Source organism: Peromyscus maniculatus, chromosome 19 (genome assembly GCF_049852395.1).
Source record: "Peromyscus maniculatus bairdii isolate BWxNUB_F1_BW_parent chromosome 19, HU_Pman_BW_mat_3.1, whole genome shotgun sequence".
NCBI lineage: Eukaryota > Metazoa > Chordata > Mammalia > Rodentia > Cricetidae > Peromyscus > Peromyscus maniculatus.
In genome coordinates, this window is record NC_134870.1 from 10483203 (window position 1) to 10499526 (window position 16324).

Here is a 16324-nt window from a genome sequence, read left to right on the forward strand (position 1 = left end):
CGCTGTGCCTAGAGGACATTCAGTGGCATAATGGAAAAGATGGAAATGAAAACAGTAATTGTTGATGGGCACGGTCTCCAGGCCCTCTTCCTTCTGTGTGTTGCCACTATTATCTAGTTTGAAGTCATGAGAACCACCTTTTTGTGAGAAATCTTTGTATACCTCTCCTCTATTCCAACTTCAGAACACCTGCCTGTCCCATTACTGACCTGCTTTCTGTTTCACAGAGCATTTGGAAATTATAGAGAACTTTTAGAAGCTTCTCTCTGCTTAATCACCCCTGGGCACCTGGGCCAGATGTATGGTCTCTTCTTCCATTCCTTGTAAGCACCACCCCACTCATGACTAAAGTCAGGCTCTCTTTTTGTGCCATCATTCTACTCGGTCCTGCTCAAGGTCATTGCTGGAAAAATTCTGCCTCCTCTCTCCCACTTCAAAGATCCATTGTGATGCATGTCTATAATCCAAGCACTCAGATAGGTGGAGGCAGAAAGATCAGAAGTTCAACGCTATCCTCAGCTACATGTAAAGTCTAAGACCAGCTACATGTAAAGATGATGATAATGGTGATGATGATGATGATGATGATGATGATGATTAACATATTAGCTTGACTTTCCCAACAGAATTCTAGCACCTAGAATCAGGATAGGAAAACTTAGAGGAGTGGGAAGAAATAGACAAGGAGCAAAATTCTTGGCATGCCCTTGAGAATAAAAACACATCGTTGAATATCCACACAGAGTGAAATATATCACACCACTGTAGTCACTTTTATAGCTGTATAAAAAGTGCCCCCAGTCCTGAATGCATTTCTAACCCTTGGAAATAGATTACACAGATACTGAATAGTAGCAAAAGGGCACATTTAGTACATCCTTCATGACTAAGTTAGAGACAGGAAAGATTTGTCTGAAACCCCAATAAATAGCTCATGTTCAAAATATCTAATCAAAAGCCACTGCCACTCCAAAATAAGATGAGCTCTGCTGTTTTCTTTGGTGAAGCTGTTGACTTTGTCATCCTCCCACTTGGTCAAGAAACTGGAGTCATGGAATTCAGCCTCTCTTCTCTCCTGGGCCTCTTGCCAAGCTCCTGGATCATGCGGGTGCTGGACTCTTTATGGCTTGTATGACCATCTCACCTGGTCTCCCAGCTCACAACCATCTCCCACTTATTCTCTTAACATCACTTTCCTAGCTGCTCTTTGAGGCCCTTTTGCTTCTTGGTTGGTTGTTTTTTTATTGTTTCTGCTTTTTCTTGGCTCTGGTCTTTATCAACAAAATGTTATCCCCTGCCTTGCTTGAGCCATGCCTCACTTTTCCAAAGAGGAAAAAGACCCTGACTCTTCTGTCTGACGTTTTAAGTTGTTTTGTTTTGTTTTGTTTTTCTACTTCTTTCATTACAGCCAACAAAAGAACTGTAATGACTGGATTTGTAAATCTATTTCCAGTCTTTATATAGTCAGACAATTGCAGTCTTATAGATTGGTAGTCTGTCCTGACCATCACTTTAGAAACAGATGTGATAGCTGAAGTCACAATGATCATCATGTGTTTCTGAAGTAATTTGTATAAAAGAAAGTAAACAAAAAGGATGATTTCAAGAACACTGATTAAGTTGACTCTGTATAAGCCCAGCATTTGCCTTGCTTTGCACTAGAGAAAAATTAACTTTAATTTGTTTAAGCTACTGTCCACCTGTCATTACAGACTAATACAAAGCCTAGCCATTCCATTCGATAAATAAGATGTTTTGTATAGTCTATAACACAGAACAACAGAATTCCAATGCGGTTCATTGGAAGCTGTAATAGGCATCGGTCATACAGCAAAACCATAAAATTGTCTTGTCACAGACTGAAACTGCCATCATCCCTGTCAAGCTCACCTTACTGACTCTAAGGCTGAAGTCTATTCAAGGAAGCACAGAAAATGGTTTGGGATTGTAACAGAAAGAAAGGGACAGAACTTTGATGAACTGAAAAGTGAAATCCTGCCTCAGGCTATGAAGTTGCAAGTGAGTATTGAGTCTGTTAGACTGGACGCAGCTAGAGCAATACCACACCATTCAACTGGAGTGTTCACAAGAGCAGAAACTAAACCACTGCAAATATAATACGCTGCATTTTAAACAGTGTGCACTGACAGAAGATGTTTTCATTTAGAGGATTCACTTAATGCAACAATTAAATATTCAATACCATGTAGATCAACAATTTAAAAACAAAAACCTCAGGCCTGGGATAGAGCTCTGGGACAGAGCTGTGGCTAGCATGCATGAGAGCGATTCTATGCCCAGCAAAAAGTAAAAACAAAAGCAAAACCTTGCTGAGCCCAGTTGTAAGGGGCTACCTTACAGCAAGGAAAACACAGGTCCTGGAATTTGAGAGCAAGATTATTCTTAAAGTCGAAGGGTCAAAGTGATGAGGTTCAATGATCTGACAGAATCACACAGCGGCTTATTACAAAACTTCAGGTATCCTAAGTCCTCTAAATTCATGCTTCTGGATTTAGTAGGGCAGGAAGACAGTATCTTCTAGCTGACTGTTATGATCCTGGTCTTATTTCCAGTAAGTGACTAATTCTTCCCTGCACTTTGATTTGGGATTGGTTGGAAGAACTCTAAAATATCACCAGGCCTCCTTGATTTGAACTATGAATGAAAAGAAAATGAGTTATTGGCTAACATGATGCTCACTTCTCCAACCTTATCACCACAAAGACTGAGGAAGGAGAACCTCAAGGTCAAGGTCATCTGTTTACACAGAAAGCTCCAGGCCAGCCTGGGCTGCATGAGACACTGGCACAAAGACAGAATGGGGGGAGTCAAAGGAAGAGGAAAGGGGAGCCTATAAATTTAACTTTGTTGAATCATAATTTAGGTAAAAAATAAATTGGAACCCATCTTTGTTATCTGTAGCAGCTTAGGATCAGCTGGGTCATAGCAAAAACCTAAGATTTTATGTCTGTGATATACAGAAATTCATTAACACACTTACCAGCATGGCCAAGGTGCCACCAAGCTACCAAGGGAGCCTTTATTCATTCTATCTATCTATCTATCTATCTATCTATCTATCTATCTATCTATCTATCTATCATCTATCTACCTATTATCTATCTATCTCTATCATCTATTTGTCCATCCTTCCATTTGTCTGTCTTCTTTCCATTATTTATTTATTTATTTATTTATTTATTTATTTATTTATTTATTTATTTATTTATTTATTTATTTACAAACAGGTTCTCCTTTTGTAGTATGGTTCATCCCTCACTGAAGACCCTCCTGCCTCCTGACTGATGGAATTAAAAGCACATGCCACTGTTCTTTGCTTTAGTATTTCTTGGTCCTTACTTCTGCCACTCTTGATGCATAGTCTCTGATCTGATGTACACCAAATGGTTTCCTGAGTACCAGACATTTTATCACATATTAACTATAGTAAAGGGGGTAGAAAAAATGTTCCTTTCAGGAGAACTAATTCTCTTTAGACTCCTATCCACAAGCCTCATGCATAATATTTTCACTTCTCGTGGTCAGAATTTAAGACAATATCACATTTAGTTTAGGAGGTTGGTGAGTGATGGTGTCTCAGCTAGGCACATAGCCACTCAGTAAAATTAGACTCAGAAACAGATATTAGGAGATAGATGCTTGATACCCTGGAATTGCTGCCACAACTGTGGTGAATAGCAGCAGGTATATCCTGACCAGTGACAAGTCTGTTCTTATTGTTCAACTTTGGATATAACTACACCAAAGCACAAAAATAAACTTAACATGTAATATTAATAATTGCATTATATTTTAATATTTATTTATATTAAGTAGTATGTTTATGTCATGCACACATTTTAAACAGTTAAATTTATTAACAATGCATAAGACTGCTAATTTTTCATATGTTTTGTCATGTGTGTGTGCACAGCAAAGGATCATGGATGGAGGTCAGAGGACAGCTTGGAGGAGTCAGTCTTTCCTTCTGCTATGCGGGCCCCAGGGACTGCATTTAGTTGTGAGACTTAAACACAGGTTCCTTTATCCATTGAGTTCTCACAGCTCCTAGATGTTTAGATTAACTATTAAAGACTTGTCTGTATACATATGTGTGTGTGTGGTATTTGAGTATGTAAGTGTGTGTGTGTGTGTGTGTGAGAGAGAGAGAGAGAGAGAGAGAGAGAGAGAGAGAGAGAGAGAGAGAGAATGTATGTGTGAGTGTATGTGTGTATATGAGTGAATATCCATATGATATGAGTTGTGTGAATATATGTAGTGTGTGGATGTGTAAGACTATGTGAGTGTATGTGAATGTGTGAAAATATGTGTACATGTGTGTGAGTACATGTGTGTGAGTATGTACAAGTATATATGTCTGCGTGTGTGTGTGTGTGTGTGTGTGTGTGTGTGTGTGTGTGTGTGTGAATGTGTGCATACACATTACTGTGTATTAATGCAGGCACTCACAAGTGGAGATCAGAAGACAATCTCAGATTTCGTCCCTCACTTTCTACCTTATATGAGACAGGTCTCACATTGATTTGAGGGAGTTCTCCTTTCTCTATCTTTCACCTATGTTGTAGGAGTGTAGGCATCCCACTTTTAGATGGGGCCTGGGGATTTGAACTCAGGTTTTCAGGCTTGCACAGAAGGTACTTTTACTGACTGAGTCATCTTCCTAGACCTTGTTCATCTTGGTATGTTTCTGCATGGTTTCCCAAACAACAACAACAACAACAATAATAATAATAAGAGCGACCTTGACAAAATGTGATTACTTGACACAAAAGACTGGTGTCTTAGTCACACCTCTGATATTCTGAATCAGCCACATCCAACAAAATAAAACTTTAAGAGCGTGCACAGTGACAAAGTGTACCTAAGGGACTGCAGCAAGGCACCTGCTCATGAAAGCGCCCCTGGCAGTGCCGTGCCAATCATCAGGGCTGTTGGACTTTGTGATTAGATGAAACTGTATAAATTGTTTTGATAGGCCTGATCAAAACTTGCAGAATTTTGTTAAATGTGATTTCCTTAATCCTGGGTGGGAAAAAACAATGTATTAAGTGGCAATGAAAATGCCCCTTATTAAAATGTGAGTACTTGGCATGTTCCTGCGTCCCTTACAGAATATGATCTTGCTGAGGTACAAAGTCCTCAAAAAGTCAGTTGTCCATAAAGAGGGGAGAGGCTGATACCTTACAGGTGATGAGAGATGGTTTTGAATGTACCTCATCCACTCCGCAAGGGTAACTGTCTTGGGCCTGATGATCTTGACTACCTGCCCCGTTTATTCTAACCAGCTAACGGCTTGGCTTTCTTGCCTGTGGGTTCTTGTCTTTCCTTCTACCTCATCATGTACGCGGAGCTTCTCAAAGTTTCCTGTGCATGCACCTCTGGCGCTCTTCCTAAAATGCAGATTCTAATTCAATAATGCTGAGGTGGGGTCTGAGATGCCCTGCCCTGACAGACCTTTCAATGGCCATGTCTCTGGGATCACGGGACACTGAGAACGAAAGAGCGAGCACTGAGATATCACGGGACACTGAGAACGAAAGAGCGAGCACGGAGATGAAGGACAGCAGAGGGCCAAGGGCCCCTAAAGTCAGAGCCTCCAGTGTAACTTCAGGCCAGGACTCCAGTTAGCATTTCCAAGGATTTCCCAGGTAATGCTTCTGGTGCTGGTCTCCCAGATGAGCAAGGACAGCAAAGACGGCACACAAGGCGCTTCCACACCTGTTGTAGGAGAGCAACCACATGCGGAGTGTCTCACAGACTTGTCTTCTAAGGGAATCTCTGAGCTGTGTAACCATTATCTAGTCTGGAATTCCTCACACACTATATGTATTACGGGAGGAAAAGTCCAAAAAAAGAAAACCTTTTCATTTCCACAATGGGTTTTCTTTTGCACTGGAGTCCTGGGGAGCAAACGCAGCTGCCCATCCATGTGAAACAGCCATTTGCCCCTGAATCACACTCCTCTGTTCTTTCCCATTTGGATTGCAGCTTCTCTGACTTTTCTGAGCTTCAGCGGGGAGAAGGTGACCCTATGTGAATTTTAGGTATGAATTCCAGGTAAAACTTTAGTAGCTCAAGTGTAGCCTTGAATTTTAATTTTGGAATTCATAGTGTCATGTTATGTGGTTTAAGTTCCTAAATATCAGAAATAAAATCCCTCAGTTCCAGGTATTGGCTGCTGCACATTGATAACTGAAGACAGATTTCAAATACTATATTCATATTCTCAGCCCCATGTTGCCCAAAGGAAGGACATGCTTGCTCTTGCCTCCCCCACCCCTGAAGTCAGTGAGTGACTTGTAACTGTAGATTGTTTATCAAAAGACACCTTATTCCCATTCATTAATAATGAAGTAATGCAGATTTTTAGACAACTTATCTTTATACAACATAGATTATGAATACATCAGAAACACAAGTGGCATGTTAGAGAGTTTTCATGCTGATTCTCAGACACACATACACGTATATATTTAATGGCTATTGTTGGTTTAAAGGATTTGTGCAGATAATATCTATTTCAGAAGGTGTTTATATATATGTTATATGTTCACTTATGTGATTAGCCCCTGCACACTGTGTGACTCTATCCATTCCTGGAAAGCTTTCTCCTTCCATACTTTACCACTCCTCCCTAAGTAGAAAGACAAACATGGCATCTGGTGGCAGACAGTGTTCCCATAGACTCATCAGAGGAGCAGATGACAGGCTGGGTCATTGCCCCACTATGGACCGCTCCATGACTGTCATCTCATTTAAGTTTCCAAATGCCACTTTGACTGGTAAACTACAAAAGGGAAAATAAAACTCCTCACACCTAAAACACCTGTTTTGATCTGTTTTCAAATGACATTTCTACAAGGAAATGTACACACGGGCTTCAAGTTTTGTGCAATACTTTTTAAACATTGGGGATTAAAATGCAGCATGTTAGGGCATGTTGGAGGAAGCATGCTCAAAGGAAATGCGTCATCTGATCTCTCTCGATCCTACCATGGGATTGTTTCCTCATGAAATATTTGAAGCCTAAATCAAAAAGAGAAAAGCTGGATTGTATGGCCCTCATATATGTTGAAATATAGAAAACATTTCAAACTACTAATTTATTAAATCAACAAGTAACTCAAAATTTGTATGAAATATAGTACTTTATTAACAAACTAAATTTGCAGTCTGGTAGGGTTTCAGAGATTTAATTCATCATACAATTAATATTTAAATTTTGATGCAAAAAGAGAATTACGTGCAGTTGCCTAAATAAATCCAACAATAAATATAATTCCTCTGAGATAAGTTTTAATAATGCCTTGAAAACATTTGAAATAGCTAAAACTGCTTAATATAGATTAATTTCCCATACTTTCTAATATCTCCTCCAATACTTCAGGGAAATCTCTCTTGATAAGTGAGAAATATACCCCTGGATATCAATTGTACTTTTTAATTTAGACATAAATTTTCTCATCTATAATTCAGTAAGTATAAGAGCAAGATGAAGACAAACAACACATATAAACTATTGTTAAGCTAATAGTTGTAACTGCTCATAGAATATTCAGTAACTATATTGAAGAATATAACTTACTGCAGCATTTGACGATTTTCCAAATTGGTACTATTAGATCCTAAAATGTTGAAATCTACATTGTCAGAATCACATTTACTTCAAAAAGTAAAAATTACATCACCATTCCAAGTTATCTTTCAATGACTATAAAATTTACAAAATCAAATCTGGCTTATTAAATCCATATTTCATTTTATTCCTGTATCCAATTTCACAATAAAAAAACACCTTTCCTAACTGAGACAATAAAACTAGTTACAAAACCTAAATGAAACAGAAGTCTGTTTTGCCAATAGAGAGAAAGTAGTAGATTAAGAAAGTCAGTTTAGTTTAAAGTAAAGTTTCCATAAGATGTAACTTAACACATAACTGTAGTTTTCCACAAATAACTAATAAAATATCATTTAAATATATAGTCCTTTTATAAATCAATAAAATAATATCTCATTAAAATGTCACACCTTCATTTATCTACTCATGTTAAAATATTTACGAATTCATAATTCAATAATATTTGGTAGGTGTTGCTTCAATGGATTAAAAATTTTAATGCATTTCTAATGAGAATTATTTCTAGCCTTCCAGCTTTTCTTTGAGTAATGACCAAGGTAGACTGAGCATTAAGTTCCAGCATGGTCGCTAACTCAGTGTTGACGTATGGTTAAGCACTAAACCCCATACCAATTACAGCTTGATGCCTTTAAGGCTGATTGGAAAAAGGCTTGAAGATAAAGTTGAAAGCCACTGAAATAGTGGATCAGCATCAAGTTAAGTAGCTATTATTCTTCCCACAGTACTTATATATAAAGTAATACCACATTTGGTTGGACAAACAAAATATATCTGTGAGCCTAAGCCAGCCTATGGAGATCAAGATTCCAGAGTTTTGATGGAATCCTTAACTAATCTCTACAGTTCAAGGCACTGTGAGCACAATGTTTTCACCCATGTCATTCCAACAGAATCTCCAGGAGCCTGATGATAACACAGGGTAAAGATCTGAGGACTAAGCTTTGTAGGGTCCTGAGTGAAGAGGTGCTCCTCTGGGGCAATGAAAAGTATAGCAAGAATCAAGCTTGTTTATACACACAAAAGGAGACACCTACAAATACTTAGAAATCCATCTGAAGCTACTCTGGGAGAAAGAAAATAATATCTTGCCACAAAAGAAAATATTTTAGAAGCAGAATTCTCCCCACGACTTTGAAGAAAATATTTAATTTGTATATACACAACGCACATTCATGTTTTAAGCTTCCACAATACCCAATTCCACCATGGAGTCTCGCATAGCGTGCAAAAGAGCTTAAGTTTCAAACATCACCAGTTTCAGTGGCAGACGCAGTCCAATCCTGAGAAGGCAATGTATACATGCACAGAAAGAAAAGGAACAATGACAATTTCCTGTCTAGACAACTTGGAAATTCCGGAGACAAGGAGAATTCGAAGAGCTGTGGTTGGTAAAGCATCCTTATCTATAAATGACTTCACCTTCAATAAGCAAAGTCCTTTTACATCCAGTGACACCTCTATCCATCTGCAGATGTCACTCTCTTAACCAGAATGATTATTTCTTCACACATGTCTTTGCTAATGTCCTAAATTTCGGTTCCAATTGATCTAAAAACTCCAGCCCTTCTTCCTCCTGCCGATCGCTGCAACAGCCTACGGAGCCGGCCATGGAGCCTTTGCCTTCGTAGTGATACGGACGAACGTAGTCTTCGCAGTGCTTGTGTTCCTCATCTTGTCCACACAGATACACCTTCTGTGTGGAGAAAGAGCACAATTTATTATGTCTTTTAAAAGACACCTAAACAGACTAGCATAAAAATGATTCTTGGATTTACCTTTTACTGTTTAATTTTTAATCAGAGTGTGTCCTCTAATGGATTCCTACATATAAAAAATGCACATGATTGGTCTATATTATATTCATTTTTAAATTATAGCAAATAAATAAATGGTCAGAGTGAACACATTTATAAGAACTAAAGTTATGCATATATCACAGAAATAACTTATAACTTCCCATTTGAATGAAGGTGTATTTAGTTGAAATTTATCTCAATGGCTTCTTCATATATGTGGAGAAAACCAATGTACTCTGGGGTTCTTGCATTTATACTGTTATATAGTTGTAAGAGTCTAATACATTAATGTTATCTATAACATGTGTAACATCATATACAACATGTTATGTAGCTATAATTATCTAACACACTAATTAGGCTTACATTAGCCTGAGTAATCTGAAACAAACAAGGAAAACACTCAGAATCCTGAGATAGAACCTAAGATTAAAGCTCACTAACATATCTGGTTGATTTAGGTAGGCAAGATTTTGTAATCACCTGTAGCATTCCAGCACACTGGCAAAATACCAGCAATTTATGATCTGTTCATTATACTATAACTAATTTTTCACAGATATTTTTCCAATAATATTTAGTGAAGAAGACATCAGTCTTTCAATATCCCAAAGACATCCACACAAATTAGTCCTAAAGACTCATAAATCATATTTTTTAAATTGAACTTTGAATGAGTATTTTGCTCTGAGTTTGCTCCTGAAATCAGTGTCTATGCTGGTACAGGAGATGGAAAGATGTGTTTTAGGTGTATGAGGGGTACTTTAGGGTATCCTGGTTTATAAACCATGTTGGGATTTCGTGTAGTGGGCACCCAAAGACCTGAGGACTTACTTCACCAAGCCGGGGTTGGGTGAAACTTTGCCAGTCAGTGTACGCGTATCGGCCAGCATCTGCTGCTCCCAGCACAGCTCCCTTGCTGGACTCCAAGGTGTGGTGGCCACCTCCTTTGTTGGACTCCAAAGTGTAGCCTCCTTTGACCATCTCAAAACTTTGCTGTGTTTTGATTCCTTGGCCACCAAGAGTCCCAACAGATGCGCTTGTGTCACAGATGTTGGATGTCTGTGTGGGGAGTCTAATATTTGCCTCCTAAAAATAGAGTTAGAAAATGAACCAATGGCACTGAAACCAACTCTTCCCTGCCATAGATAAGTCACATGCTATCTATGTCCCTCACATGTAAAATCAGGACAATGTTAAGAATTGTATCATGGGCATACTGGGTCAAACTCTGCCTGCCCCCAAGAATTCACACACTGAGGCCCTCACTCCAGGATCACTGCAGAGTCAATCACATTAAGTTTCAAGGAAGCCATGCCAGATTAGGTGAGTAAGTATCTGATTTAATATAAGCAGTGCTCCTACTAAAAGGGAAATTTGGATTGTATGACACAGGAGATAAGACCATGAAAAATCGCTTATGTGGCTACAAGACAAGGGACAAGAAGTGAATAGAGCTCAGGACATCCATCCACAGGGCCTTCGGGGGACACATGGTCCTGTCAATATCTTACCTCTGATTTCTAATTTTTATTGTTTGAGTCACTCAGTGTGACTCAAATACATAAGTCAATATAAGTGGACATTGAAAGACAACATGCAGGGCACTTCAGTTTCTGCTTGGTGCAGTAAGTATTACATTTTGCTATTACTGTGAGTGATAAATTATGTTCACTAGATCACCATGGGATTCAGTGAGATTTTAATTATAACTTACCGTCACTTCCTCTCCCGGTCCTTCTGTATTTGATACAATTAAATTTTGCTGGGCTACATCATCTGGGAAACATTTCTTTACTGTTCTCTTAGTAGTAGTCACACAGAAACATGTAAACAGAATACCTAAAAAATGAGAAAGCAAGGCAAAATAATACTGTTTTGCATTCTGGTAGATATTAAAATAATTTGACAAAACCAAAAAATTTTAAAAAATGAAATAATTTGAAAATAGGATTTTTAAAACATCTGTACAATTTTTTGGAAATCTACACTGTCTCATAAGTAACTTCTGAAGGATTAAACATGACCTCTGAAACTTACCTAAACAGTTTTAATCTGCTGTTATTGCTGTTTCATCTAAGACTCAGAACCCCACTTACAGATGAAGTACAAGTTTTTTAGAGGGCACATGTGCCAACAATTGCATTTATGCTGACAATTATACATGTCATCAATATAAAGAACTGCTGTACATCTTTCTAGACTACTGTAGCTGAGACAAACTGTCCCCAGTGGTCCATGTGTTAATGTCTTGGTCCCTACCTCAGAGTGCCATTGAAAGGCAGTGGAATCTTCAAAGGGTGGGCCTTAATGAGAAGAAGTTGCATCACTGGGGACATGCCTTTAAAGGGAAGAGTGGAACCCTAACCTCTTCTTGTTCTCTTTTTGGTTTCTAGCTGCCATTAAGGTAAGTAGCTTTGCTTGGCCGTGAGCTGCTGGTCACAGGCATAACACAACAGAGCCTGTTGGCCATAGGCCAAGAGCTCTGAAATTGAAGTAAAGCAAACCTCTTTTCTGTGTCAGTTGTTTTCTCCAGGATTTTTGTTAAAATGATGGAAAATTAACACATAAGTACTACATAACACTTGAATTAATATACTTTGGATCATAATACTTACACAGTAGCAATGCAGAGCCTAGGACCATGGAGAGAATGGCCCATTTCCCAAGGACTACATTTGGTTTAGCATCCCTCTCCTCCCTAACACTCATTCTACATTCTTCTGGAACTGTACAGTCACACACTCTCACTGATAACATATGTTTTGCAGAGAAACCATGTCTGTCTTGTATTTGGATTGGCACAGAATAGAAGTTATAATTGAGATTGTGTCGTTGACGAAGAATGGCACGTTTACCTAGTGGGAAAAGGATAGATAGAGTATATATTAATATGACATTCCAACAGCAACATTATTCCTACTTTGTGTGCCTTCAAGGAATTAATCTGCAATCAAAACTCTAATGATTCATTTTTCTTTCACAAAAATGATTTTGATGCTTCAGAAAATTAAGAAAAGGGTTGACATTACTTTACATTAAAAATAGACTGATCTCCAGGCTGGGAGTGGTGGCACATGCCTTTAATCCCAGCACTCAGGAGGCAGAGGTAGGTGAATCCCTGAGCTCAAGGCTAACATGGTTTACACAGTTAGTTCCAGGAGTACCAGGGCTATGTAGAGAGCCACTGTCTCAAAAAACAATTTAAAAAAAAGAAAGGATGAAAATAGACTGATCTATATTTAAAATGTTATTCAGATGATTAAAATTGATTTTTAAATTTTCTTAAAAGATATTCAGAACAAGAGTCTAAGTGTAACATACACAATATATATATAGATGATAATTGATACATAGATAGACACATGCATACATAGGTAGATAATTGTTAATTTATAGGCATTAGGTAGATAATTGGTTAACACATAGATGATAGATATATAGATAAATGAGAGATATATGTTAGATAGATATATAATAGATGACAGATAGAAGATAAATATTAAAGACTTATTATTTTTTCAAAGATCAATAACTTCCTACAGTATGTATGTATTTATTATGACTAACCAAGATGGAAGCAAGGCCTTCAGCAATCATGAACCAGGCTTGCTCACACGATTTAGAATAAGCACTTACCATCCTGTGGTTCTAGAGTCCAATGTTTGCTGGCAGAATTATCCAGAAAGAACTGAAAAGGTGGACCATTATCAGGCCCATCTAGATCGACAGGTTCCAAAATAGCATAATCCTTCTCCTGCTGACAAATGGTCAGGTCTTTGTCAATCTGTGGTGGGTGGTCATTAAAATCTTCCAGAAGAACTACCAGTGTTCCTGTGCAAGAGCGGCCAACTAGGATAAATAAAACATAAGTTACTCCCATAGCAAAGCAAACTGAGATCCACTCAAGTCTGTATTTAAAAACATTTATCATTTAATGTTTTTTTTTCCTATAAGAGTCTCAGTTTGAAGCATCCTGATATAAACAGAATGAGAGATACTTGACAATACTTGGAAGTTTGTTAGTCAAAACCAGAGTTGAAAATAAACTCTTAGAAGATTTTCCAAGACACCAATGGCTGATTTTCTAGAATCATTTCCTGGAAATGGCAGAACATCATGAAGAAACAGCACCATACATTTATCTAGCTCAACAACTTACTTTAAATTATCTGTTTATAAGTATCAGTGAGTGGGGATTATCAGTCACAGAGCTAATAAGTACAAGGGGCAGATAAAATATAAATTCTTAGCATTTCTAGGAAGAGCCTCTGAAAATTTGGCAGTTCTCATTACTGTGTTTTCCATATCTGCAAGCTCACTATATTACAATCAGCCCCTGAATGCATAGAGTTCTTTATTATTAGAAAGAGTTCACATTGTTTCTTCTCAAGTTGTGATATGCCCATTAGCTCCCAACATTGTGTGTGTTACTTTTAGGATCAAATAAAATACTTACTACTTTGATATGATAGCTACTCAATAATAACTTTAAGACTTTTTAAAGAAGCTTAAAAAAAGGAGAAGATATTTTATAAAGTTTGAGCTCAATTGTTCCAAGTACACCTCAAAGTTCCAAAGTCCTCAGTAGTGAATTTCACAATCTAGACCTGGAGGTTTATGAGCCTCTCAATCCGTAGAGGAATACTAAATCTAGACATTTGCATTATTTGGGACTCATTGGGAAAAAGTACTTGTCACTCTTTCAGAGGACCACAGTTTAGATCACATCATACATGTCAGGTAACATGGACAAGCAGGTCATTCTTCAGTGACAGGGTTCTAATGGGGAGGACCAGAGGATGAGAAGGTAAAGAAGATAGGAAACCTGGAGTCAGGAGTTATTGCACAAGCTGTTTTATGCCAAGCAAGTTTACTAAGAAGTACAGTGTCTTGTATACAGTTTTTAGGGGAAAAACTGGACAAATTTAGCAGAAATCTCATAAAGCAATGTTGTACAAGGCAAACATAGAATATCTTACAAGTGTCAGAGCAAGCACTCAGAGACCTTGGGACTGGTGACTCAGTCTCTTCAGGGGGAAAAGCCAAGTTTTCAGGAACTGAGAACTTAACTCCTTTGACACCCTGGTCCCAGCCCTAGCCTCCATCTTGCCAATTCTGTCCCTGGGCAAGAACACAGATCTAGGTTCCCTTTGTCTTTTCATTAGGGTCTCTAAGAAAGCCTTGGATCAGCGTGGCTCTCAACAGTCAGACCTCTCAAAACTGTCTCTAACTCTAGTCCCAGGGAATTAAATGCTTTCTTCTAGCTTTCTAAACACAGTGCATGTATATGCACAAGCACATACATAAATTTTCAAAATCTGCATCAAACATAATGTACCAAGTTCTTATCTTGATACTTGATAAAGGAAAAGTTTATCAGTGGAAAAAAATGAGCTCATAACCAATCTAGACAAAAAGGAATACAGATGAGAAAGAGAGAATGCACATTTTCAGAGTAACAATGCAGCATATGTGATAATTAGAATATTAATTCAAGTGTATACAAATGTTTAAATTGCAGTACTAAGACTCAAACATGGACTAGTGGGAACAATAAAAAAAGCTGTCATTGCTATTCACTTTGATAACTTAAGGAACATGAGTTTGTGGACCAGGTTTGGAGGGAACACTGGTGTTCTCATGTTCTAGGAGGAAGGAGTCTAAGACATGTCTTCTAGACTAACAGCAGATAAATTAGCTTGACAGGCAAGAATGAGGCACACGAGAAATACAAGGAATAAACTGGATGCTAAAAAATCATTAGGACTTTCTAAATTGTCATCTAGAAATACCTTTGAGCATCAAAACAAAATTTTCATTATATATTACTCATGCATACATACATAGAGACTAAAACTCAAATAACAATGTTCTTCATATTGCCATATGATTTTCTCATTAAAGTATGTAGCATCCTCATCTTTTCTAGAGCACATCTAAGTTATGTATGACTCTGGGACATTGTTTGCTTGAGCTTTGCTCTTTTATGCTAACCCCGTCATAGCTACACTCAGTATCTTTTAGCATGAAACAACAAAGTTACTTTCTTATATCTTTTTTTCTTTATTTTCCCCCTCTCTAAATTATAACTTCATTCTTCTTTCATCCAGTGCCAGCATTTCTATAATCTTTCCCTCTTTGTGCTACAATATGAACGCTTCTGAACTCTCCATGCATAAAGACATCTGAACATTCCCTACTGGTAAATTTTCATACCATAGACTTTCTTCTGAGAATACAAAGCAGTTAAACTTTCATTATTAGTAAGACCAAATCCTCATTGCATGACCCCTAGTTTCCATGGTCTTGTGCTTGGAATTTAATATACAATCAATATCTAAAAGTAGTTAGGAGAGAGAGAGCCCTGTTTCCCACCATAATTCTATGTGTAAGCCATTTAGATTTCATTTTTACTTATAGAAATGGCAAACATTTTAAAGAAAGAGTAACAAATCACCCAGAATTATAAAGTATATTATATTAACATGTTTCTCAGCTAATGCTCTCACCATTATTCTGTAGGGTTTTTGAACTTCCAGCAAAATAACTATAAAATAAGAGTGTATGTTTGAGTTGTGGAGCAAAAGGAAAGAAAATATGCAGATAGGTTACTCGGTAATGGCGTTCACATTTAGAGGGAGTTCAGTTATTGAAACCTAGATATCTTTATCTGGGAAGAGGGTTCTTTAATGCTGCTGGCCCCTGAAGAGGATGTGGTATTTTTATCCAAAGGCAGGATGACTGAGAGGTGAGAAAAGCCTTGACTTGGGAGAGTGTGCATGAGTCAGCTTGTCCCGTCTCCGTAAACAGCAGGCAGCTGGCATTTTAATGACTTAAACTTTTGTCTTTCTTTCAGTAGATATAA

The 16324-nt window shown here is 37.8% G+C and overlaps 1 protein-coding gene across 4 annotated transcripts in view; it reads right to left on the reverse strand.

The window, feature by feature from the left end:
* Positions 1-7148: 7148 nt before the first annotated feature.
* Positions 7149-16324, reverse strand: part of Dsc1 (desmocollin 1) — a 30305-nt gene continuing 21129 nt past the window's right edge. For 2 of the 4 annotated variants that reach the window (XM_076554778.1, XM_076554779.1), the window contains exons 12-17: positions 13096-13308; positions 12075-12314; positions 11174-11298; positions 10291-10545; positions 9436-9481; positions 9218-9353 (exon numbers count right to left, since the gene is read on the reverse strand). In XM_076554778.1, coding sequence (XP_076410893.1) covers positions 9446-9481; positions 10291-10545; positions 11174-11298; positions 12075-12314; positions 13096-13308 — 869 coding nt within the window. In that variant the 3' untranslated portion in view covers positions 9218-9353; positions 9436-9445. Of the gene's footprint in view, positions 9354-9435; positions 9482-10290; positions 10546-11173; positions 11299-12074; positions 12315-13095; positions 13309-16324 lie in introns of all 4 variants that reach the window. The other 2 variants (XM_076554777.1, XM_042264057.2) reach the window with 2 other exon arrangements.